General features: G+C 35.6%; 1 protein-coding gene across 5 annotated transcripts in view; it reads left to right on the top strand.

The window, feature by feature from the left end:
- LOC149777584 (neurofibromin-like) overlaps window positions 1-27,769 on the top strand; it is a 295,420-nt gene that overhangs the window by 188,174 nt on the left and 79,477 nt on the right. For all 5 annotated transcript variants that reach the window (XR_016416190.1, XM_089942205.1, XM_089942202.1 and 2 more), the window contains exons 35-42: window positions 6,232-6,406; window positions 8,804-8,950; window positions 10,276-10,368; window positions 12,500-12,667; window positions 18,143-18,266; window positions 18,751-18,888; window positions 21,264-21,428; window positions 22,386-22,487. Coding sequence is in view for 4 of the 5 variants with exons in the window: in XM_089942205.1 (XP_089798331.1) it covers window positions 6,232-6,406; window positions 8,804-8,950; window positions 10,276-10,368; window positions 12,500-12,667; window positions 18,143-18,266; window positions 18,751-18,888; window positions 21,264-21,428; window positions 22,386-22,487 (1,112 nt within the window). In the remaining variant the exon portion in view is untranslated. The remainder of the gene's footprint in view (window positions 1-6,231; window positions 6,407-8,803; window positions 8,951-10,275; window positions 10,369-12,499; window positions 12,668-18,142; window positions 18,267-18,750; window positions 18,889-21,263; window positions 21,429-22,385; window positions 22,488-27,769) is intronic.

A 27,769-nucleotide genomic window follows, 5' to 3' on the forward strand; every position in this document is an offset into this window, starting at 1 on the left:
GACACAGTTCTCATCTGACATGGTTCAGTAACATGAAACTTTTAAAATTTGATGGGGGTGACCTGTTGGTGTGCCCTATCATCTTAGAATATTTTTCAAGACCCAGAGGGTGGAGATATGGTCCATCAGTCATAATTTGGAAACTATTGAGATTGCCACTCTGTAACTATACAGATATGTTTACCAGGACTTACTGGGCTTGAAAATGCAAATTCAGTAAAGTAGTCAATATTGACCCTGGGTGTTTCCTTCCCCCTTCCCCAAGGGGCACTGATTAAGGGTTGGAACAAAATTAGGGTGCAAGGATATGTATTTTGCAAACATACCAGAGTTATGATATGTTTATGTATTTTCTTTGGAACATAAAGCCTAAGCCAAATACAGGTTTGAGTGACATATTGTTATGTTTATTTAATTTGTATTGTTATTTTTTTCTTGATGATTGTATGTTATGTATAATTGTATTAAGTACTTGACCTTGTCAAAAATCAAATTCATTGATTTTGTAAACAAGATAATACACACTTATCATTTTTCTATAAGTGTTGATTAAATATTCAAATCATTTTCGATAGAGGTAAACATGTTTATTAGTGTTTTGTGTCAAGGACATTGGAATTCCCCCCATAAATAGCCTGTTATACCAGGTATTTTCTACATTCTTTATTATAATTTTAGAAACAGATTTTATTTTGTTGACAATTTAGAATTTTCCAGAAATGAACTTGTGACCCTCATCCTGGTTTTACTTTTGTGCCTTGTTTTTTATATATAATTTTGTTTACTTGAAAAATTACTCATTCGTGTGATAACATCTGAAGTAGAATCATTTGTATTGTTGTGTTCATTTTTGTAAATTCTGATTTATTAAAATTATTTACTGGAATTACAAAGTACTCATTAATATTCTTGAGCAGAGAAATTAACTTGGAAAAGTGAATTCAGATGAGGACATTTTGGATTATATTATTGTTATTAATCAAAACAATTGGCACATCTCCACATCACAGGCCACACTACAGGCACATTGAGACATATCAGAGTTCAAGTTTTTTTGGAACACCACTGGAATTTAATTAGATTTTTATTCAGTAGAACTTTTTTGGACTATTTGGGATTTAATTCACAATAATGTAAGTTCTTTTTAAACTTCCACTTTGTATTCCCAGGAAATATAGAATTTGTTGATTTTAATTTTTTTATATTGGTTTTCCCTCTTCTCTGTTACTTATTTTAAGAACATCGAGTCATAACACCTATTAATTTGAATTTAAATAATGTATCTCACAGCATTGAACAACCTTGGCTGCCTTAATGCTTTACTAACCTCTTCATACACATTTTGCTTACTTTTCATATGCTTTATACATACCAGCAAATGTATAGGCTTATTATGAGATTTCATTATTTTGTTGGTTGCAGGAAGCATTTATAACAGTATTTTCCAAGTTACACATGGATCTCAATGTTGTAAGTACACAGAAGTGCCAAATCCCACATGAATCTCAGCTTCATGCCAGTCACACATGGCTCTCAATGTCATGGACATACCAAATCACATGTGGCTCTCAACGTCATGGACATACCAAATCACATGACGCTCTCAATGTTATGGACATGCCAAATCACATGTGGTTCTCAATGTCATGGACGTACTAAATCACATGTGGATCTCAGTGTCATGGACATACCAAATCACATGTGGATCTCAGTGTCATGGACATACCAAATCACATGTGGATCTCAGTGTCATGGACATACCAAATCACATGTGGATCTCAATGTCATGGACATACCAAATCACATGTGGATCTCAGTGTCATGGACATACTAAATCACATGTGGATCTCATTGTCATGGGCATACCAAATCACATGTGGATCACAATGTCATGGACATACTAAATCACGTGTGGATCTGAACGTCATGGACATACCAAATCACATGTGGCTCTCAGTGTCATGGACATACCAAATCACATGTGGATCTCAATGTCATGGACATACCAAATCACATGTGGATCTCAATGTCATGGACATACCAAATCACATGTGGATCTCAATATCATGGACATACCAAATCACATGTGGATCTCAACGTCATAGACATACCAAATCACATGTGGATCTCAACGTCATGAGTACACAGACATCAAAACATACCAAAACACTTTCTAATATTATTGATTTTGTAAGATTGTGTGAAAGCTAGTGCATACATTATTTCATTAAATTTAGGTTTCAAGTAACTGCTTTGTTTAAATCACATCAAAAGGAAAACATCTCATTGATGTGCTTAGCTGCAGTTTGGGAATTGATTCCCTCCAATAAGCAATGAACCTTACTTAGAGAACAAAGTATATGGAATTTTAAAATCAAAAATCTTTTTATCAGTTTGGGACAAATGCTAGTTAAAATTTTTATGTTGTTCAATTTATTTCATGGTATTAAAACAGTTTAAAAATAAATTCTCAAAAATAAATAATTTCTTAATAAATGAATGTTACAAAGTATTAATTAATCTAGGTAAGGTAATTTCCAAGAAGACTGCAGATGTTTTAAAGCTGCTTGTTTGTCCCAAACCAATAATGAACTGGCATGATGACCATGTTTTACATATTTTAATGGAAGTCTTTCCTTTGAAATTTGCCCAGGAATTAACAGGAATTCCATACATGGTCTATAAACCAACATTTAAGATAGAAACTTATTTTTGAAGTAAAATAGTTTTTTTTCTCCATGAATTAGGCTTAGTTCTTCAGTTAGTAGTATTAACTTATATGCATGACTTATTCTGTCAGCCAGATGTATTTTTGTTTTGCCTGCAACAGTGTTTAAAAGTTTTGCATTAAAGTTGTTGAAAATCACATTGTCTACATCAGTAGTAGCGGCTGTATTCAAGTGAAACATTACCATAGGTCAAAAGTTCATGTTCTCACATACTAGAAGTTCTTATTGTGCCTGTCTCTTTTGCTTAAGCAGAATTCTTGATGCATCACGATGAACAATTTTAAAAGTTTTGTGTTAAAGTTTTTCAAATTCACATATCTTCTACACTTCCTCCTGCATTAAGCAGAAATTTATATAATTTAACTATGTACCTCAAATTTATACACTGATATGCTTGGAGTTCTGTCTTGCCTTTCTTCCAGGCATTATAAACAATGCTAAAGTTTATAAACTGATATGCTAGGAGTTCTGTCTTGCCTTTCTTCCAGGCATTATAAACAATGCTAAAGTTTATACACTGATATGCTAGGAGTTCTGTCTTGCATTTTTTACAGGCATTATAAACAATGCTAAAATTTATACACTGATATGCTCTTAGTTCTGTCTTGCCTTTCTTCCAGGCATTATAAACAATGCTAAAGGTTATACACTGATATGCTAGGAGTTCTGTCTTGCCTTTCTCCCAGGCATCATAAACAATGCTAAAGTTTATACACTGATATGCTAGGAGTTCAGTCTTGCTTCAGGCATTGAAAACATTGTTAAAGTTTTTGTTTTGAAAATGTTTTTGTCTTGCCTACTTAAGCATCCTATTAAAAATGTTACAGTTTGGGTACAAGTTTATGAAATTGAGATGCAGGTTTATATTGATAAGCATATAGATTTAGGTAAGAAATGAGGTTCCACAGGTCATTGATTATAGCTGTTGCCCCACAGTCGCCATTAAGGTGGTAGAAATAGGAACAGGGCAGAATATTGTAATTTAAAATTCAAACATACATGTGACAAAGGACAATCAAGTGTCCACAAAAATGTGTCAATTGTGGACAGATGTTTTCAAGACAGAGTTAGTTATTACAACAAGTCAGCAAAAGGAACCCATAAACATTGTCCCTTATAAACAGGTGTCTGCATTATGTAATCTGTTTCCTATGACTTATTTCATTATATAATCAAACATTAGTTTATGACAGTTGTCAGAGTAATTGTAGTAAGTGCAGTGTACATGAATCTGCTTGACTTGCATGTATGTTGTCCCTTTTGTTCAGAATTTTGTATAAAACATGAGGAAATGCAACTTTAATGAAGTTTCATTAATTGAATTTGTACTTGAATGTGAAGAAGACACTGGTCATTATTTGTGTGTGTAAAATTGTCATGTTCTGCTATTTAGATGGAGAAAAAAAAGTGTATGTCTGGATTATATAAATTTTTTGGTTCTCACCATTTGTTGCTAATTTTTCTTGTGTCCTTGCTGTGAATATGGTGGTCATAGTTACTAATCAAACATTATTTTGCATATTGTGATACCTTCCATCGGTCTCTTATTACATCTGTCTGTCCATACATCTGTCTGTCCATTTATACATTTGTCTGTCCATACATCTGTCTGTCCATTTATACATTTGTCTGTCCATAAATCTGTCTTTCCATACATAAAGATGGATAGAAAGTCAAACTGATGTTAGCATATCCATAACCCTATCTCTTTTCAAACAGCTGTGTGGAAATTCACTAAAATTGGTATTTAAGTTACCGCAATGATAATTATCTGTGAGAGAGATATAATTGTATATCCAATACCTGTAGTTCCTCGGTTGGAGTCAATGGTCAAATATAATGATTGCTATTACAGTGTCAGTGACATTTTAAATTTTTTGTTGATCAGACTTTATCTATACAGTCATTGTGGGAGGGATGCATAATGCATCTAATGGTATTTTGTTTAAAACCCCAGGGTCACTCAGTTTTGGTGAGGTGGGAGTTGGAATATTTAATGAAAAGCATAGTATTTATCATGGTGAGCCATGCAATCAGCAAACATTTTGTAATTTTTAAATTTTTTGGCAATCATGTTCAGTAAATAATCATGGGTTAGAAGGACAAAGTTATAAATCAGTAAAAGAGAGTACAAAAGCACTTTCAGTTTTATTGATCACAAAGTTATTGTTCTATGTGGATTTGGCAGTGCTTGCCATTCCTATGTGGATTTGACAGCACTTGTCATTCCTATGTGGATTTGGCATTGCTTGTCATTCCTATTTGGATTTGGCAATACTTTGTCATTCCTGTGTGGATTTGGTAATGCTTGTCTGTGTATTGGACCATTTAAGGCAATAACTCAATTAAGATTACACAAATTAGATGAAATCTTACTTTAAATGATAACACTTAGTGCATTACTAAAGGCACCAATATTTATATTGTTACTTTTACATCAACTCACAGTAATCCTGCACATTACATAATTGTGCAGGAAGCATTGAAATGCTGTCAGAGGGAGCAGAACCTTAAGATTTATAACTATGTTACTTGATATGCTTATTAAATCTTGGCATTGAAAATTGTGACCATTTTTGTGAATGCATGTTTAGTTGCTTAAGTTTTGTATCCCCTTGACTCGAAGCAAAAATTGAGGTTTTCTGAAGTATCCTGGATAAAGGTTTATTTGTTGAGACAGTAGTGAAGTATTCTTTTCACATGACTTCTGTTATCACCAGAAAGCTTAGCTAGGTACTTCTTAAGATATCATTTGTAAAGATCCTCAGTTTGCAAGCTAAATGTTCTATATATATTTGTTTACAGGTTGGTTCCAAAACTGCAAACAACATATTCCCTGATCTGCAATTGTATAATGTGCCAGAATATCAGGGTCTGTGCTGTTTATTGTACTGATTACTCCGAACAAACTGTATACACCCAGATCTACTGGTGTATTATGTAATGGCAGATCTGGGTCTGTGCAATTTGCAGTTGGATTCAACTTAAAAGCAAACATATATGGTATTTGTGGCATTTATTCCTTTGTGAAAGAATATTATTTGGAAATGATATACAAGAGTTAAAAATTTTACCACCTTTATGGGTTTAAAGTTACACAATTAGTCAGTCTAATGCTTACCGCTATTTTTTAAGGTTTTAATTCTTCATTATATAAATGCTGTATTAAGTGCAGATTTGTAAAAAGGCCATGACCATTGTATTGACATATTTTGTTGTTTGACCAGAGTATCATGCTGGCTCTAGTGATGTTAATGTTAAGATTACATATTCAAGATTTTTTGGTGTCAGTTGCTGTATTGAGCTTACAAATTTGGTTATACTTGTATATTTCTGAAATTTTTTTACTCCAGTGTGCTGTGGTATACTGTTTTGCTTGCTTGATCAGAAAGTTGTTATTACAATGCCATTTACGGGCAAGTCCACTTTCCATGGAACCATTGTTTATCACCTTCAAAAATGTCTAAGAGACACAATTTTATGTATTATTTTCAACTTACAGTATCCCCTTATGAATCGGGAATCATAGATTTGGAGCCCACTACCAAAATCAAGAGGGGCTTGACACTGATGTGCAAGATCATGCAGAACATTGCAAATCATCTGCTCTTCACGAAAGAAAATCACATGCGCACCTTTAATGATTTCCTGAAGACCAATTTTGAGGCAGGGAGAAGGTAGGCCACATCCACATGAAGGTTACCATTGAGAGTAAAACAATTAGCATGGCATAATAATGCTTGGGTAGGATATTGTAAACTTGCTTACCAGATTTATACTATATAGGGTCTAAGTTGTGGTGTGAATTATGCATACAGTAAAGTAATTGAGACTTTTGTTACAAGCATCTTGTACTGCATATTTTTGTGCATTTAGAAAATGGAAAATTAATTGAGACAGGCATTTTTTCATACATGTAAGAAAGAGGAATCACACAATGTAGATAGACATTCCAGATTTTGTGAAATTATGAAAATATTGTTGTGAAAATTTGGAATTTTGATGGGTGTGGGTGGGTGAAAGTACTTTTGCTCCATTGAGATAAACTGTTACATAGAGTGAAAAAAAGTGATATCCAAAACAAGAAACGAGTGATTTAGGCAGCAGATAGGTAAAAAATGGCAGAAGAGTCAAAGTGAAGAAAGATGCAGCTAATTCTGAGGAAAACTAGTGTACATGGTTCATGTGTTGCTGAAAATGTCAAAGGGATTTCAGGATCCTGGTTTTGGAGCATTCGAATGGATACAAAATTTATTCTCATTGGACCTTAATTATGACAGGTATGGGTATGTATAGTTTCAAAGGAAGAGAAAAATTTATTGTGTAAAATTTGTTATTTTTAAAGAAAACATTGAGCATTTCTGATGGACTTCCTAAGAACGGATGCTAGGATTCCTGATGAGAACGCTTATAGACTGGCATCCCTGCACACATACTGATTTTTTCATTAGCTTACTGGCGACGGACCAGAAGAACATAGGGAATGGCATTGCTTATTGTCAGTCTCCAGTCCATTAGCACAAGTTTGTTATTGCTACTCCTAAAAAAAACTACATTGAGGATTGCCATGAAACTTTACAAAGACATTCATCCTAAGGTCTTATTGGTCCTAAATGAAATTAGTGCTACTTAGCCACAACTGCAGCCATCTTGCAAATCTTATTATTGCTATTCCATGTGTATGGATGGTTGTATCAACTTGGAATTTTTGCTAAAGAACTTTTTATGATATGTAGTTGATCTTGAATGAAATTGGGGCCAGTCTGATTTTCAGTATGCTCACTGTGGCAGCCATCTTGAAAATCTGAACTTCTGAATAGAAAGTTTGTTCAGCATGGTCATATAATCATTTGATGTTTTGTTGGTCCTAAATAAAAATGGTGCCACTACATTGGCCTTCTTGAAAAACTTATCACTGCTTCTGCTGAATGGATGCCATGTCTGCATGGTGTTTTCACTTAAAGACTAATCGTGATGTATAGTTGGTCCTAAATGAAATTGAAGCCAATTTGATGTCGAATACAGCCATCATAGCAGCCATCTTAAAAATCTTATCACTACTCTTCTTAGGTTGAAAGTCATATGAACATAGGGCTTTTCACCAGAAGACTTAGATGAACATGTGTTGATCTGACATCCAATATGACCATCATGGCAATCATCGCTACCCCTTTACATTGACATAGGGTTTTCACCTAAAGACTTCTTACAATATCTAGTTAGTCCTAAATGAAATGGTGTCCCACATACATCTAATATGGCAGCTGAAAATATGAAAATCTTTCTCATGAAATGACAGTCATGTTGGCATGCGGTTTCACCAAAAGTCTTCTTATGGTGTCTAGTTTGGCCTGGTGCTGATCTTAATCCAATATGGATGCCACAACAATTAATTTTTAAATCTTTTTACTGAAGAATATCAGATGTTTAAACATTCAGCATTTATAAGGAAGAAAGGGTATTGTCCAAAAATGTGACCCTACAATACTTTCCTGAGATAGTATGTTTTGTTCAGTCTTTATCAAAATTTTCAAAAGTGTATGGGCTTTAGTCAGAGTTTAAAACATACATCAGTCAAGATTTAACCAAAGTTGATTTCTTTTATATTTTGATAGATTTTGAACCAGACACAAAAGTGCAACAATGTCACCATTCTTGATTGTTTCCTTACTTTAATGCTGCTTGATCTGCTTGTAAAGTACCGTATATACTCATTTGTATATCATCTCCAACTGCAAACAACAAAGATCCTGATCTGCTATTGCATAATGCACCTACAGATCAATGTTTATTTTGTTTGTTCTACTGATTACTACTAACCAACTGCACCAACCCAGATCTGCCAGTGCTTTGGCAGATCTGGCACTGACTAGTTTGCAGTTGGACTTGATCTTAAAGCGATTAAATATGGTACATGTTTTTGTTCATTTGGAAGGATTTAAACTTCCAATGGTTTTTGCAAGTTTTGATATTTACATTTTTGGACCTTACCTTCAGCACCACATAGCCATGATTGTGCTGATGTGTCATTAAAACCAATAAGCACGTAAATATGCACTACTTTTTCTGTACAGATTTTTCACAGAGATCGCTTCTGATGTTGACATTCCGGACACGGGAAATCACAGTTTGTCATTCATCAATGATGCCAATGTTCTGGCACTACATCGCCTGCTGTGGAATAACCAGGAGAAGATTGGGGACTATTTATCCAGCAGCAGGTATATGAAATTGGCTGATCACCGATGTTGTAATTTTTTGGAGAGATCATATTTTGTCATGAGTTGCAATTTTCTGGAACAACTCACTAGATTACTGCATCTTACCCATACGTAGATAAGACTGCATGCATAATGATTTTAGTCATGGCTTCGACTATGAAAACTTCTAAACATAGAGGGTCTTAACTGAAAACCTCTAAACATAGATAGAGGGTCTTAACTGAAAACCTGCAAGAACTCGGTTAGTTTTAATAATCTCTCTGACAATTTTAGATTTATGAACATAATGATAATGATTGAATTTTCATAGAAAACATTATTTTTTCAACAAGGCATGAGACCGTTATAAATAAAGGAAGTAAGTTACTGGATAAATGGAAAAATGGCCAACTGTTGATGCAGCCATAATTGTTTTTGTTTAATTGGAAGCTGTTCTTATTGCCACCTCCTCATCTAGTTGACGACTTTTTTCGTGATAATTGCCCAGGAAAGAGGATGTTTTTGTTTTTGAATCATGGTTGCTCATTACCATATTATCTGCATGTTTTCAGACATAAATATTGTTTTCCTGTGTCTGAAAACATCTTAACATATTGCATTCCTTGACCTAAAACAATCGAATGACAAATTAAATGTACAATTTAAATTGTTGGACTCTGGAGAACCATATTAAACTATTCATTAGTTTTCTAACACTGATATAATGAATAACATTTGTTTAAAACTGTATTACATGTACTTACAAGTAGATAAAAAAATATCAGCAATAAAAGTAGAAGAAGAGTATGTCACCATTTATTAAGGGATCAAACCTAGAAAGTGAAAGTTTTCATCTCAGAAATATTCTTTAGCTTCTTCATGGTAGACAAAATATTACCTGTAACCATTCACTTGCAGCCAATTAACCAATTCCGGTTCGTTTGCTTTAGTGTTGAAATAACTGAGATTTTGTATCCACCGGCAAGTCATTTATTTTTAATAGATTTTATGCATTGTATTAGTGTTGGTGAACTAATGGAAAGCAAAACGTAATGATCACAATATTTTACTATGGATTATGTAATACTCACAATTTTTGACATTTTTGTTTCTGGTTTGAACCCTTAGCTATATAAAAATATCAGTTTGTAAGAAAGTTGAATTCTTCCAACATTTCACAAGCTATCATCCTTAATTGTTTCAGAGAATAAAAGAGGAAATCTCTTCCCAGAAATTGTCACTTAGATATTGAGGCATCTAGATAAATGGAATGTGGATAACTAAGGCTTCACTGTAATTCAGGTACTAATCACACATGTAATGAAGTTGTTTAATGGTTTTTACAGAGATCACAAGGCAGTTGGAAGACGTCCATTTGACAAGATGGCTACACTTCTTGCATACCTTGGACCTCCAGAACACAGGCCTTTAGATTCTCAGTAAGTAGAGCACAGCAGAATCTGGCCCTTAAAGTGTCTCCTGAGATTTAAAGTCTGGCCCTTAAAGTGTCTCCTGAGATTTAAAATCTGTCCCTTAAAGTGTCTCCTGAGATTTAAAGTCTGGCCCTTAAAGTGTCGCCTGAGATTTAAAGTCTGGCTCTTAAAGTGTCTCCCAAGATTTAAAATCTGGCCCGTAAAGTGTCTCCTGAGATTTAAAATCTGGCCCTTAAAGTGTCTCCTGAGATTTAAAGTCTGGCCTTTAAAGTGTCTCCCAAGACTTAAAATCTGGCCCTTAAAGTGTCTCCTGAGATTTAAAATCTGGCCCTTAAATTGTCTCCTGAGATTTAAAATCTGGCCCTTAAAGTGTCTCCTGATAATTAAAATCTGGCCCTTAAAGTGTCTCCCGATATTTAAAATCTGGCCCTTAAAGTGTCTCCTTAAAGTGTCTCCTGATATTTAAAATCTGGCCCTTAAAGTGTCTCGTGATATTTAAAATCTGGCCCTTAAAGTGTCTCCTGGTATTTAAAATCTGGCCCTTAAAGTGTCTCCTAAGATTTAAAATCTGTCCCGTAAAGTGTCTCCTGAGATTATATTGATTATCATTCTTTCATAAATATTGAGATTTTGTGAAAGAGGGAATGTGTAAAAGCTTTCAGAACATCTTGTATCTTTTGATATTGAAGGACACTTGCAGAAATTCTGTTTTTGGGGAGTATAAACAGCACTTTTTTCAGGAGAATTACGAATATTGTGCCTGTTGTAATCTTGATTGGGCTGAATATTCACTGAAAACTTAATGTTACAAACCAAGTAATAAGAAAAAAAAATATGAAAGTATCATTTTAAGATAAAAATTGGGATGTTTAGTGAAATGGGGGCATGTTCAATAAAAAAATTTTAAAAAATTCCAGTCTTTGTAGAAATTTTTTCTGCTTTTATCTCACCTGCCTGAGCTATGGGTATGGACTTCTGCCTGTCATGTCTGGGTACAACTGTGCAGCATTTTACCATGAGCACGTAACATTATGATGCAAGGATGTCTTTATCTAACAATGAGCCCTCTGCCCACTTTTTGATAAATTTATTAGAGTCGCATTCAGACCTTATCATGAGAGAAATACTGTAGGTAGAAGTTGATATCTATAGGAAAAAAGCTGTGTTATAGGGTAAAGGAAATTATTGAAAATTCCTTTAAATATCATTTGTATGAGCCATTTTTACAAAAAATCCCATGCTGACCTTTAAGTATTTTCACAATCAGTGTGTGAATCCCTTTTACCATGATTTGGAAATTTAGAGATTCCATGGGGATCGTGAATTAAAAATTGTTCAGGGGCTTTAGGTGATCAAGTGTTTTAAAGCACCTGGCCTTTACAAATAACCTATATTTCACCTTTGTCTGCGTCAGTTTGAGCCTCAGCTCTCAACCAATGTGAGAAAACTTATCAGTAACTTTATTCATGTCATCTTCCTTGGCACTTCCTCCACCTATGCTGGTTACCGTGTGTTGCCTGTCATGTGCTGAAAAAATGGCTTTAAAACCACAACCAAACCAAAAAAATGTTCCAGTGTATATTTAATGCCCAAATATTAATTTTAAGCAGAAATGACAGAAGTAAACTATTTAGCAGAGTTCTTATTGTTAATATTTGTTAAAAGCCACATTGTTTGCAATTTTGTGAATACATTATTTTTTAGGTGGAGTGAAGGTGATTAATAAATAGTTTCAATTAAAGAATTTTATCTACAACTTTCATCTGATTCTCTTTTCAGATATTTGTAAGCTCTTTATGAGAATACAAAGCTCAGTGTACAACTGATCTGAAACCAAAATATAATGATTCTTTTTATGGCCTGACCATGGTGGAGAAATCCAAAAGTTTTTTCATTCCAGATTTTAAATTTTCATGGAATGGCAGAAAACTCTGAAATATTCATTCACATACTATATAAATTTATGAGACGGTGTCATCAAATTTACTAGGCAGGCAAAATTTTGAGCTTGTTATTGTTTGCCAGAGTTGTTTTGTCACTGGAGTACAGAAAATTGAGTGTGAATTACAACAACAAAAATGATTGTGAGCAATTGTGGTAAATGTGATCACCACTAAATGCAGTATTTCTATAACAGATGGAGCAGCATGGATATGACCAGTACAAAGTTTGAGGAGATAATGTCAAAACACAACATGCACGAGAAAGATGAATTCAAGTCCCTGAAAAATCTCCACATCTTTTACCAGGCTGGCACTAGCAAGGCGGGAAATCCTGTCTTCTACTACATCGCCCGCAGATACAAGTAAGCATCTTTTCAAATCCATAATATTGCATGCAGTCTCGTGTGTGTTTTGGATTTTTAACATAGCTTTAAAAAAATTTCAGTCATATTGCTACGATGTCTGAAGTGTGGCAGTTTATACTGATGTCTAGCACTAAGGCATCATGCTGCAGACATGTAGCATGATGTCCCACCCAGTCACATTATCCTGACACCAGTCTTAACATTAACCTCTTAATGCTGAACACCAAGTGGGGCAGCTGTTAGTACCATTTTTTAAAGTCTTTGGTATGACTTGGCTGGGGTTCAAACACGCAACCTCCTGCATCCGAGGCAGATGCTCTAACTACTAGGCCACTGGAATGGTCGCATGCAGTCTCATAAAATTGAGCTGCATTTTTAATGTCATTGTGACATTTCTTGCCAATACGCATAAGCTGATATTTATTCCTCTGCCATATCTATGGATGGGGCATATATTGTAAATACTCACTTATAATAATAATAATAATAATGAGGACTTTGTATAGCGCCTAATCTTTAGAAGCTGTAAGCGCTTTACAACATTAGACAACACCTATAAGATAAAAAACATAACAATATTATTACAAAAACAAACACCATGAAATTAGAAAAAACATTAAAAAATAAAAAACATGCTGGGAATATTTCAGGTAGGAAACATTATTAGGTCTTTAAGTTTGTTCTTGCAGTCGAAATAAGTGAGTTTTGAGAGCCCTCTTGAATGTGATCACTGTGTCTTTGTGTCAAAGTTCAGTGGGCTATTCATTCCACATTGCTGGGCCCTGGTATGCAAAAGAACGCTGTCCATATGACTTTGTTTTCATAGTGGGAATAATGAGTATACGATTGTCAGAAGAGGAGTGTAAGTATCTTGCTGGTCTGTACACATGGGTGAGGTCAGATAGGTATGTTGGACTAGAGTCTGACAGTGAAGCGTAGCACAGAGAACAAATTTTGTGTTTGATTCTGGATCAAATGGATAGCCAGTGTAGGGTACAGAGCAGCGGAGAGATGTGCTCTGATCGTGGTACTCTAAGTATGATCCGAGCAGCTGTGTTTTGAACTTTTTGAAGTTTCTGGAAAAGATATTGAGATGAACCAGACAGAATTGAGTTACAATAGTCCAGTCTTGAAAGTACTAATGAACACACAAGTGTTTTAGTGGCATCAGCTGAAAGATATTTGCGAATTGAGCTGATGCGTCTCAGCTCAAGATATGCAGCCTTGCATATGTTCATGCCATGTTGGTGCAATGTGAGAGTACTGTCCAGAGTAACACCTAGGTTTCGCACTGATTGTGTGAATTTAATGTTGGTGTTACTGATATTTATTGTTTGAGGTAAAGGATGTGAATGAGAAAGTCTTTGTGTTATGATCAGAATGGCCTCAGTTTTATCATCATTCATCTGCAGCTTGTTACATGACATCCATGATTTCACATCAGAAATGCACCTCTCTACACCTTGGATGGTAGCATCAGCTTCAGTTGGGTGGCTAGATTTGTATATTTGGGTATCATCAGCATACAATTGGTGAGACACTGGATGATGATCTATGACACTTGAGAGCGACTGAGTGTACAGAATGAAGAGAACAGGTCCAAGAACAGACCCCTGTGGAACACCACAACATAGATCAACTGGGCTGGAGTGTATTCCATTTGCAGATACAATTTGTGTCCTGTTGACCAAGTAGGACTTGAATGACAGTAAGGCTGTATCATGAATGCCAAATACATTCTGGAGATGGTGAAGTAATATATCATGGTCTATTGTGTCAAATGCTGCAGACAAATCAAGGAGGGTAAGGACTGTAATCTTTCTGCTATCCAACGCAGAGAGAATGTCATTAACTACTTTTAGAAGAGTAGTTTCAGTACTGTGGCAAGGGCGATATGCAGATTGTACATTGCTAAAAAGACTGTTTGAATTTAGATGACATACAAGCTGGGATAGAACAACCTTTTTTTTTTGAGATGAATAAGTCAAGGCCATCTGCAAACTGCACAGACCAGATCTGTTGTCATGTTATATGCTGATAGATATGGGTGTATGCAGTAATCTGCATTGACCATGAAAATGTCAGTATTATCATGTGCAACCCATCAGGTGGTACTACGAATTGACCACCTAAAATGTCAGTATTACTTTGCTGAACCCATCAGGTGGTGACATGAATTCAACATGAAAATGTCAGTATTACCATATGCAATCCATCAGGTAGTTTTATGAATTGACTTCAAAAGTCATTGTTTGTAACCCATCAAGTGGTACTATGAATTGACCATGAAAATGTCAGTATTACCATATGCAGTCCATCAGGTGGTTTTATGAATTGACTATAAAAGACATTGTGTGTAACCCATCAAGTGGTACTATGAATTGACCATGAAAATGTCAGTATTACCATATGCAATCCATCAGGTGGTTTTATGAATTGACTATAAAAGTCATTGTGTGTAACCCATCAAGTGGTACTATGAATTGACCATGAAAATGTCAGTATTACCATATGCAGTCCATCAGGTGGTTTTATGAATTGACTATAAAAGTCATTGTGTGTAACCCATCAAGTGGTACTATGAATTGACTATGAAAATGGCAGTATTATTGTGTGCATCCAATGAGGTAGTGCTATGAATTGACCATGAAAATCTCTGTTACCTTCTGCAACCCATCAGGTGGTGACATTAATTCAGCATGAAAATGTCAGTATTACCATATGCAATCCATCAGGTAGTTTTATGAATTGACTATAAAAATGTCATTATTATTTTGTGTAACCCATCAAGTGGTATATGACTTGACCATTAAAATGTCAGTATTACTGTGTGCAACCCATTAGGTGGTGCTATGAATTGACCATTAAAATGTCAGAATTACTGTGTGCAACCCATTGGGTGGTGCTATGAATTGACCATTAAAATGTCAGTATTACCATGTGCATCCTGTTGGGTGGTGCTATGAATTGTCCATTAAAATGTAAGTATTACCATATGCAACCCATTGGGTGGTGCTATGATTTGACCATTAAAATGTCAGTATTACCATGTGCAACCTATTGGGTGGTGCTATGAATTGATCATTAAAATGTCAGTATTACTGTGTGCAACCCATTGGGTGGTGCTATGAATTGTCCATTAAAATATCAGTATTATCATATGCAACCCATTGGGTGGTGCTATGAATTGACCATTAAAATGTCAGTATTACCAGGTACAACCCATTGGGTGGTGCTATGAATTGTCCATTAAAATGTTAGTATTACCATGTGCAACCCATTGGGTGGTGCTATGAATTTATCATGAAAATGTTAGTATTACCATGTGCAACCTGTTGGGTGGTGCTATGAATTGTCCATTAATATGTCAGTATTACCATGTGCAACCCATTGGGTGGTGCTATGAATTGACCATTAAAATGTCAGTATCACTGTGTGCAACCCATTGGATGGTGCTATGAATTGACCATTAAAATGTCAGTATTACCAGGTGCAGCCTGTTGGGTGGTGCTATGAATTGACCATTAAAATGTCAGTATTACCATGTGCAACCCATTGGGTGGTGCTATGAATTGACCATTAAAATGTCAGTATTACTGTGCAACTCATTGGGTGGTGCTATGAATTGACCATTAAAATGTCAGTATTACCATGTGCAACCTGTTGGGTGGTGCTATGAATTGTCCATTAATATGTCAGTATTACCATGTGCAACCCATTGGGTGGTGCTATGAATTGACCATTAAAATGTCAGTATTACCTGGTGCAACTCATTGGTTGGTGCTATGAATTGACCATTAAAATGTCAGTATTATTGTGCAACCCAAAGGGTGGTGCTATGAATTGACCATTAAAATGTCAGTATCACTGTGTGCAAACCATTGGATGGTGCTATGAATTGACCATTCAAATGTCAGTATTACCATGTGCAACCCATTGGGTGGTGCTATGAATTGACCATTAAAATTTCAGTATTACTGTGCAACGCATTGGGTGGTGCTATGAATTGACCATTCAAATGTCAGTATTACCATGTGCAACCCGTTGGGTGGTGCTATGAATTGTCCATTAAAATATCAATATTACCATGTGCAACCCATTGGGTGGTGCTATGAATTGACCATTCAAATGTCAGTATTACCATGTGCAACCCATTGGGTGGTGCTATGAATTGACCATTAAAATGTCAGTATTACTGTGCAACTCATTGGGTGGTGCTATGAATTGACCATTAAAATGTCAGTATTACCATGTGCAACCTGTTGGGTGGTGCTATGAATTGTCCATTAATATGTCAGTATTACCATGTGCAACCCATTGGGTGGTGCTATGAATTGACCATTAAAATGTCAGTATTACCTGGTGCAACTCATTGGTTGGTGCTATGAATTGACCATTAAAATGTCAGTATTATTGTGCAACCCAAAGGGTGGTGCTATGAATTGACCATTAAAATGTCAGTATCACTGTGTGCAAACCATTGGATGGTGCTATGAATTGACCATTCAGATGTCAGTATTACCATGTGCAACCCATTGGGTGGTGCTATGAATTGACCATTAAAATTTCAGTATTACTGTGCAACGCATTGGGTGGTGCTATGAATTGACCATTCAAATGTCAGTATTACCATGTGCAACCCGTTGGGTGGTGCTATGAATTGTCCTTTAAAATATCAATATTACCATGTGCAACCCGTTGGGTGGTGCTATGAATTGACCATTCAAATGTCAGTATTACCATGTGCAACGTATTGGGTGGTGCTATGAATTGACCATTAAAATGTCAGTATTACCATGTGCAACCCATTGGGTGGTGCTATGAATAGACTATGAAAATGTCAGTATTACCATGTGCAACCCATTGGGTGGTGCAATGAATTGACCATTAAAATGTCAGTATTGTCATGTGCAGTCCAAAACACTTTGAGATATTGCAGTGCATCTGAAAACTTTAACATGAAAATTTCATGGAGGCATATTGAAACATGCTTGCATTGCAATGCAGTAAGGACATCAAGATATGCTTGTATGTAGGAAGACTTAAGTTTTGCCTTTAGGTCAGGTAATTAATACAGGTGAAGTAAGTGGTGGGGCATTTATTTTCTATGTGTATATTTATAGCTATTGTCTGGATTTCAGGTGTGAAAATTCTACATACTACCTGTTGATGAAAAACATAACTCTTCATCATCATGTTAAAGCACTTTGTTCATGTAAACTTTTTCCTGTTGCACTACATTGAAATAATTACCTGTGTACATGGAATGGTCTAAGTGGTTAGAGTATCTGACTTGCATGTAAATACTGATCCTGAATTTTTTCACTAAATCCTGGTGTTGTTCGTTTTGGCATACTGATTTTAATTCCACTCAAGGTGGCAGGTCTGCAGTTGATACTGTTTTACAGAAATTGAGGTGTTAAGATTGAATTGAATCAAAAAGTCATATAATATTTCCATTCCTTGTTTCAGAGTTGGTGAGATCAATGGAGATTTGCTTATATACCATGTTCTTCTTACCCTTAAGCCATATTACAACAAACCTTTTGAGTTGGTGATAGACTTCACACATACATGTGCAGAAAACAGATTCAGGGTAAATCTCTCTCCCTCTCTCTCTCTCTCTCTCTCTCTCTCTCATGAAATATGCCAAATGTCAGATGAGAGTTCATAAATGTTTGATAACAGTAATGAAGGCATCATTTGAAGGCTGTAAAGAATTATATTTTTACAGGGAAGTTTAGAATAAAAGTAGTTGGAAAAGCTATATAAAGAGACCATCCATACAGCAAGGTGTATTTTTTTGTAGTAACTTCATTTTTGAAATGGAAATACACTTATAGTAGACACTTATATATATAGAATTAATATTTTCTAATTATAAATTAGTATTTCTACTTTATTAATTAGTAATCCAAACTTTGTAAATAAAATAAGTACTAAAATATAATTCATAGCATTTAAAAAAGGGCCCCTTTGATTTGTTTAGTTGTAATTATAGTGGAAATAACACTAAAATTGTGAGGTTATTTCCCCACCAATACTCTGAACTTTTACAACATTGGCGCTAATAATTTCAGACTGACTTCTTGTCCAAGTGGTTTGTGGTGATGCCAGAGGTTGTGTACCAGAATATTGTTGCTTCATACATCTACAACTGTAATTCCTGGGTCAGAGAGTATACCAAATTCCATGACAGAATACTCACTCCAATCAAGGTAATTTATATGAACAATGAATTTTCTTAATGTACCATAAAGTTTAAATAACAAGTATGACACAGTGACTGTTCATGCTCAGATTCCAAAAATATTTTTTGTAAGCTATTGAAATGCAGTTGAACCATTGAAAGCAAATATTGATGGAACTCAGATTGTGTTTAAACATAAGGTGTGTCATCAGTTTTTTGACACCTAGGTAGAGGAAAAACAAGATATATTGGTATAAATTCTAATGACATTCTACTTGTGTTTATTGTCAGCAGTTTTTGTGGAGCCTGTGTTAGTGGAAAGCTAAATTTTGCAGTCACTTTTCCAGCTGTGGTAATGGCAGTATCAGTTTGTTAAGGTTTTAAAAGATTTTAAGGAATGTTTTTGAGTGTGGGCTTGACAGGCATTCGTTGGTCTTCTTGTGTTTAGCTTTTGAATAGTTTTTCATTTTCTTGTGTGGTGTTTGTGTTAAGTTTTTCATTTTATTGTGGGGTGTTTGTGTTGAGATTATAAATAAATGTTGATTTTATTGTGGACTGATGTAAGCTTTTGAATAGTTTATCATTTTTATGTAGGCTTCTTTTTTAAGCTTTATTGTTGGCTTCATGTGTTAAGTTTTGTGGGCTTTATGTGTTAAGTTTTGTGGGCTTCATGTGTTAAGTTTTGTGGGCTTTATGTGTTAAGTTTTGTGGGCTTCATGTGTTAAGCTTTTGAATATTTTTTAAATTTTATTGTGGGCTTCAAATGCAGGCTATGCCCATGGTGTTATGGATGCTGGCTCCTTCAAAAAAAAGGTAGAATTTTTTTAATGAATTATTTTTGTATGACAAGACCTGTATATTTTGAAATATTGAAGGACTAGCATAGTGACAATATCAAAACTAGACCACCATGACCTACCTTCTGCACTTCACTGATAAAAGTACCTTTTTTGATGTTCAGATGACTCTTATCGACCCATTTAACTGATATGAGGTTACATCTTGCAAAGTACATAACCCTTTGTGTTAAATCAGCAAATGAATAATATACAACTATAGTGGAACAGTAACAGCTACCCTGGTCATTCTGTCCACCTTCAGTTAATGTTATCATGTATTTTGCATGTATCCTACACTGCTCAAGGGAAATAGTAGACATGTGTTATCATGTATTTTGTATGTTTCCTACACTGCTCAGTGGAGCAAGTATAAACTGATGTACACTTGTATGCAAACCACGATCAGAGTTAAACACATGCTTTGTGAATGGAAAGTCTGTGATTATCTGAATTATTTTGAATTACATACTTTATTATTTAGCTCATATGTATGGTTCTGTAACTAGAGTGACATGCACTATATGTCCACCCATAATTGCCTCTTCAGCTGCTTCTCAGAAACCACTGGATCAGTTTCAGCCAAACTTGGCACAGAGTGTCAAGGCATAAAGGACATTAAAACTGTGCAAATGATACCAGTTGGATGTCAGATATGGCCACATTTTAAAACATTGAAGAAACTTTTTAATTACTTTTTCTTAAAATCTTTTGACATAAATTGACCAAATTTGATAGCATCCTGTCATAAAAACCTTTTGAGTTTGCAGAAATGATGCCAATCTGCTGCAGATACAGCTGCCATTACTTATTAAGCAAATAAAAGCTTTAAATGACTTCTGTAAAAAGCATTGACCAAATTTAATTGAAAGCATAATGGCTGTTACCATCACATGTGGCTACCATTTCTAAACTTTTAAAGCAACACAAACAACAGCAACATTTAAATGACTTCTTGAATGAAAGTCACTGATTAGAATTTGACAAAATTTGAAAGTAGTCATCCTTGCTTGCAGGCATTTTTAAATTTGTACCAATGATGCCAATATGCCACTATCTTCAAACAATTGCTGAGTAAACATTGTGGATGGATTGTGCATAGGGTAATAAGGAAGATTGTTCAATTTGGAGTGAAAATTTCAAAGGTTAAGGTCACTAATTGAAAGAAGAAAAAGGGTTACTGCACATAGATTTCAATTATCTACATAGACTATTTAAAATGAGCTATTCATAGTGCTTTTGTTTACTGAATGTTTTCAGTTGAACAACTCAATTCTAATTTGAGCATCACACTACTTTCTTCTCTGTGATGAAATAATAGGCAAGTTTGACCCATATTCTTAGTTTAGTATATAGAGGGCAAGCAAATATCAAGAGGGTAGTTTTTTCGGCATTATTTATACCATGCCAATAATATGGAAAGGGCATATAATGATAGTGTTATCTTTGCTTGTCCACACATAGAGCCACATCATTACAATTTGCATTAAAGTCACTATGATGAGACATTTATGTTCCCTGAATACATTCTTAATGAAATAATTATTTATCTTTCCATTCATTACAGGGCAACAGAAAGTTGATTTTCATCGATCATCCAGCACGGTTGACTGAGTACATTGATGTGGACCATCAGAAGCTGCCTGGTTCAACTGTGGCCCTGGAAGAGGATCTTAAAATCTCCAACAATGCCCTTAAACTCTCACATAAAGACACAAAAGTCACTATCAAGGTAATGACAAGGAATATTTCCTTTTTCAGCTCACCTGGCCATTAAGCAGGTATAGCTATTTAAAGGGACATAACTCAGGCTATCATTCTGCGAAGAAATGATTATACTCTGAGAGCTGCCAACTCTGTTTGACTGTAAGATGTGTGGAAGAATAGTAAAATATTGTGTAAATTTGATTGTTGTGGTAAAAGTTCACACTGACAAGAGGGTAGTTCCTTCTGCATTTTTATGCTCTGCCATTGTTGTGGAAGGGGCGTACAATAATGTAGGCTACCTTTACTTTTGTCAACACATTCAGCCACATAGTTAAAGTGTGAAGACTATTTTAGTCAGGTTTCTTAGCAAAATTGCATCATGGCCTGTCAAGTCACTATTAGTGAACGCAATCTGTTCACAATTATGGCCTTCATTATTGAAAAGAACATTGTTGTTACCCTTAAAGAGCTTCTCAAAGCTTCACGATTGATTTTGATTAAATTAATGGAGAGATGGTGGGAAGCCATTTCAGATTTATACAAATATATCTGCTATTATTGCTTCAATTTCCTTAAATTAGTAAATTTTTAAAAGACTTCTCAAAAGTTGCTTGATTAACTATACCAAAATTTTCAGCATCTTTGCATTAAAGCATTTTTTGTAGTTTTTACCAATGAAGCTTACCTGCATCAAGTATGGATCTTGACCCCTTGGAAGAAATCACACTACATGTCTAGTAATGGTTTCTTGTTAAAAAAAGTATTTGCCATACCAGTTTTCATCTGATTTTACAAATATTTCATTCTGGCACAGTGCCTTCCAAATTTGCACAAAATGCTGCTAATATATGATCAGATTTGATCCTTGTTCTAAAACTAAAAAATTGTGCAACCATTTTCTTTTTAAAAAAACTGTTGAATTAATTCATTACAACATGCAAGTTCTGTCTACTATGTATATTTTAATTATGATATTTTTCAGGTGGGTCCAAATGCAATCCAGATCACATCAGCAGAGAAAAGCAAAGTGCTAGGTCACCAGGTGCTACTTAATGATGTATACTACGCCTCAGAGATTGAGGAGGTAATACAGCTGGTGGTGTTTCTCATTGAAATTTGTATGTAGGGGATATTGTACAAACTATTCATCGGAGTTCTAATGTTTGAAACCTGTTGAATAACCATGTGTCAGAATTTGCATGTTAGAGTGACTTACTATATGTACTTGTTATATTGAGAGTCAAGCTGCAAACAGCACAGATCCAGATCACATATTACATCAGCAAATCTGGGTGTATGCAGTTTGTTTGGAGTAATCTGTAGAACAAGCAAGATAAACCTTGATCTGCTGGCACATTACACAGTGGCATATCATGGTCTAGGTTGTTTGTAGCTGGACTTGTCTTCTATGTGATTATATAAGGTATGTTTTATTTTTGTGGAAAATAAGCTTAACAAGCTTCGTGTTGAATAAATGCAGGGTTTTTGATGCTGCTAATATAATATGAAGTATTTTGGCTTTATGTTGAAGGAAGGCAGGGTTTTTGATGCTGCTAATATAATATGAAGTATTTTGGCTTCATGTAGAATAAGGCAGGGTTTTTGATGCTGCTGATATAATATGAAGTACTTTGGCTTTATGTAGAAGGAAGGCAGGGTTTTAGATGCCGCTAATATAATATGAATTACTTTGGCTTTATGTTGAAGGAACCCAGGGTTTTAGATGCCGCTAATATAATATGAATTACTTTGGCTTTATGTAGAATGAAGGCAAGGTTTTAGATGCCGCTGATATAATATGAAGTATTTTGGCTTCATGTAGAATAAGGCAGGGTTTTTGATGCTGCTGATATAATACGAAGTATTTTGGCTTTATGTTGAACGAAGGCAGGGTTTTAGATGCCGCTGATATATGAAGTACTTTGGCTTTATGTTGAAGGAAGGCAGGGTTTTTGATGCCGCTGATATATGAAGTACTTTGGCTTTATGTTGAAGGAAGGCAGGGTTTTAGATGCCGCTGATATATGAAGTACTTTGGCTTTATGTTGAAGGAAGGCAGGGTTTTTGATGCCGCTGATATATGAAGTATTTTGGCTTCATGTAGAAGGAAGGCAGGGTTTTAGATGCCGCTGATATATGAAGTACTTTGGCTTTATGTTGAAGGAAGGCAGGGTTTTAGATGCCGCTGACATATGAAGTACTTTGGCTTTATGTTGAAGGAAGGCAGGGTTTTAGATGCCGCTGATATATGAAGTACTTTGGCTTTATGTTGAAGGAAGGCAGGGTTTTTGATGCCGCTGATATATGAAGTACTTTGGCTTTATGTTGAAGGAAGGCAGGGTTTTAGATGCCGCTGATATATGAAGTACTTTGGCTTTATGTTGAAGGAAGGCAGGGTTTTTGATGCCGCTGATATATGAAGTACTTTGGCTTTATGTTGAAGGAAGGCAGGGTTTTTGATGCCGCTGATATATGAAGTATTTTGGCTTTATGTTGAAGGAAGGCAGGGTTTTTGATGCCGCTGATATATGAAGTACTTTGGCTTTATGTTGAAGGAAGGCAGGGTTTTTGATGCCGCTGATATATGAAGTATTTTGGCTTCATGTAGAAGGAAGGCAGGATTTTGATGCTGCTGATATAATATGAAGTATTTTGGCTTCATGTTGAAGGAAGGCAGGGTTTTTGATGCCGCTAATATAATATGAAGTATTTCGGCTTTATGTAGAATAAGGCAGGGTTTTAGATGCCGCTGATATAATATGAAGTATTTTGGCTTTATGTTGAAGGAAGGCATGGTTTTTGATGCTGCTAATATAATATGAAGTATTTTGGCTTCATGTAGAATAAGGCAGGGTTTTAGATGCCGCTGATATATGAAGTATTTTGGCTTCATGTAGAAGGAAGGCAGGGTTTTAGATGCCGCTGATATATGAAGTACTTTGGCTTTATGTTGAAGGAAGGCAGGGTTTTAGATGCCGCTGACATATGAAGTACTTTGGCTTTATGTTGAAGGAAGGCAGGGTTTTAGATGCCGCTGATATATGAAGTACTTTGGCTTTATGTTGAAGGAAGGCAGGGTTTTTGATGCCGCTGATATATGAAGTACTTTGGCTTTATGTTGAAGGAAGGCAGGGTTTTAGATGCCGCTGATATATGAAGTACTTTGGCTTTATGTTGAAGGAAGGCAGGGTTTTTGATGCCGCTGATATATGAAGTACTTTGGCTTTATGTTGAAGGAAGGCAGGGTTTTTGATGCCGCTGATATATGAAGTACTTTGGCTTTATGTTGAAGGAAGGCAGGGTTTTTGATGCCGCTGATATATGAAGTATTTTGGCTTCATGTAGAAGGAAGGCAGGATTTTGATGCTGCTGATATAATATGAAGTATTTTGGCTTCATGTTGAAGGAAGGCAGGGTTTTTGATGCCGCTAATATAATATGAAGTATTTCGGCTTTATGTAGAATAAGGCAGGGTTTTAGATGCCGCTGATATAATATGAAGTATTTTGGCTTTATGTTGAAGGAAGGCATGGTTTTTGATGCTGCTAATATAATATGAAGTATTTTGGCTTCATGTAGAATAAGGCAGGGTTTTAGATGCCGCTGATATATGAAGTATTTTGGCTTCATGTAGAAGGAAGGCAGGGTTTTAGATGCCGCTGATATATGAAGTACTTTGGCTTTATGTTGAAGGAAGGCAGGGTTTTTGATGCCGCTGATATATGAAGTATTTTGGCTTCATGTAGAAGGAAGGCAGGATTTTGATGCTGCTGATATAATATGAAGTATTTTGGCTTCATGTTGAAGGAAGGCAGGGTTTTTGATGCCGCTAATATAATATGAAGTATTTCGGCTTTATGTAGAATAAGGCAGGGTTTTAGATGCCGCTGATATAATATGAAGTATTTTGGCTTTATGTTGAAGGAAGGCATGGTTTTTGATGCTGCTAATATAATATGAAGTATTTTGGCTTCATGTAGAAGGAAGGCAGGGTTTTAGATGCCGCTGATATATGAAGTACTTTGGCTTTATGTTGAAGGAAGGCAGGGTTTTAGATGCCGCGAATATAATATGAATTACTTTGGCTTTATGTAGAACGAAGGCAGGGTTTTAGATGCCGCTGATATAATGTGAAGTATTTTGGCTTCATGTAGAAGAAGGCAGGGTTTTAGATGCAACTAATATAATATGAAGTACTTTGGCTTTATGTTGAAGGAAGGCAGGGTTTTAGATGCCGCTAATATAATATGAATTACTTTGGCTTTATGTTGAAGGAAGGCAGGGTTTTAGATGCCGCTGATATAATATGAAGTATTTTGGCTTCATGTAGAAGAAGGCAGGGTTTTAGATGCCGCTAATATAATATGAAGTACTTTGGCTTCATGTAGAAGAAGGCAGGGTTTTAGATGCAACTAATATAATATGAAGTACTTTGGCTTTATGTTGAAGGAAGGCAGGGTTTTAGATGCCGCTGATATAATATGAAGTATTTTGGCTTCATGTAGAAGGAAGGCAGGGTTTTAGATGCTGCTGATATAATATGAAGTATTTTGGCTTCATGTAGAAGGAAGGCAGGGTTTTAGATGCCGCTGATATAATATGAAGTATTTTGGCTTCATGTAGAAGAAGGCAGGGTTTTAGATGCAACTAATATAATATGACTTACTTTGGCTTTATGTTGAAGGAAGGCACATGCATATCAGTACTTTAAATTTTTACCTCCACTTGCTGTAGACAAGTTATTGCTGCTACTCCTAAACTACGTGGAGGATTGCAATGAAACTTTACACCTACATTCATCCAATGTTGCTCATTGAAAATGCTGCTGCTTGGACATTCATTGTGGTCATCACAGTGGCCATCTTGAAAATCTTGTTACTGCTGCCACTTCTGAATGCATGGTCATATCAGTATGGGCTTTCATTTAAAGATGTCTTGTGATGTCTGGTTGGTCCTAAAGACTGTTCCATTAAAAGGGACCCAGGAAGCACTTTTAAAGTGGGGTACTCGCCCATAGATGCAATTTAGAAATTTCTTTTCATTTTAATATGAACTATGTGAAATCAAAGTACCCTGGCATATATTTTTTTTTAAACTGCCTTCCCTAGGTACCATGTATGTTTAAATGGAACAGCCCTATATGAAAAGGGTGCTGATGTTACATCCACTATGGTCACCACAGCAACATCTTGAAAATCTTGTTATCACTACTTTTGAATGGAATGCAATATTGCAATAGGTTTTTTTGTTTCACTTGAAGACTTATGATGTCAAGTTCATCCTAAATGAAAAGTGTAGTTTGCATGCGGTGGCAGTCATGAAAATCTTGTTATCACTGCTTCTCCAAAATAACCAGTAATATCAATATTGTGCTTCACCAAAAAACTTCTTATGATGTCTGGTTGGTCCTAAATGGAAATGGAGTCTATCTAATACCCATTATGGTCACCATGGCAGCCATCTTGAAAATCTCATCATTATTTCTGCAAAACTGAAAGTGATATGGGACTACATTCCTCATTACTTTAATGTAAACGAGAAAAAAAAGAAACGTTTCAAAGCTGGCCAGCGTAGAACAGGACGAAGAATTCCAGTTATCTATCTTAATGCCCTTTCCGGCTCAACAATTAAAAAATTTGACCGTTGATCTAGATAATCTAATTCAAATCCCTATTAAATCGTCAACCTTTGTGTCAACTATCCAAGAAATACCTCTGCGTATTGCATTATTCAATGCCCAGTCAGTAGGACTACCAGAAAAGCGCACAGAAATAGTTAATTTTATCAACAAACAGAATATTGACGTCTTTTTCCTGAGAGAAACATGGCTAAAAACATCAGGCAATGATCCCAAGTGCGCGGATCTAACACCCACTGGTTACTCCATCAAGTCATTCCCCTGCCACTCTCACAGAGGTGGAATTGCTGTCATCACAAAGAACTCCATGATCAAACGTCTTAACCAAACCAAAACTTTCAATTCTACCACACATGGTTTGAACTAGTCCAAACCACACTTTCACTGGAACAAAGGTCAGTCTATTTTTTCTGCCTATACTGACCTCCTCCAAGTAAAAAAAACAAGTTGGCTGAATTTCTCCTTTGGAGCAGTTTCCGAATCTCCTGGAGTATGGAAATTCGATAGGTGGCAACCTGATTATTCTTGGAGATATCAGCCTTTACTTTGGCTGTCCCGGAAACCCAAACACATCAAAACTCCTAGATTCCATTAATGTTTTCAACCTCAAACAGTTAACCAACCCACCCAGAAACATGGTCACAGTTTAGACTGGATTCTTCATAGACCTGATGATAATATTCTACATTCCTCCCTGGTATCCCACGAACTTGCATCAGATCACCTCT

This window comes from Sinohyriopsis cumingii, chromosome 18 (assembly GCF_028554795.1).
Source record: "Sinohyriopsis cumingii isolate HCF-2022 chromosome 18, ASM2855479v2, whole genome shotgun sequence".
NCBI lineage: Eukaryota > Metazoa > Mollusca > Bivalvia > Unionida > Unionidae > Sinohyriopsis > Sinohyriopsis cumingii.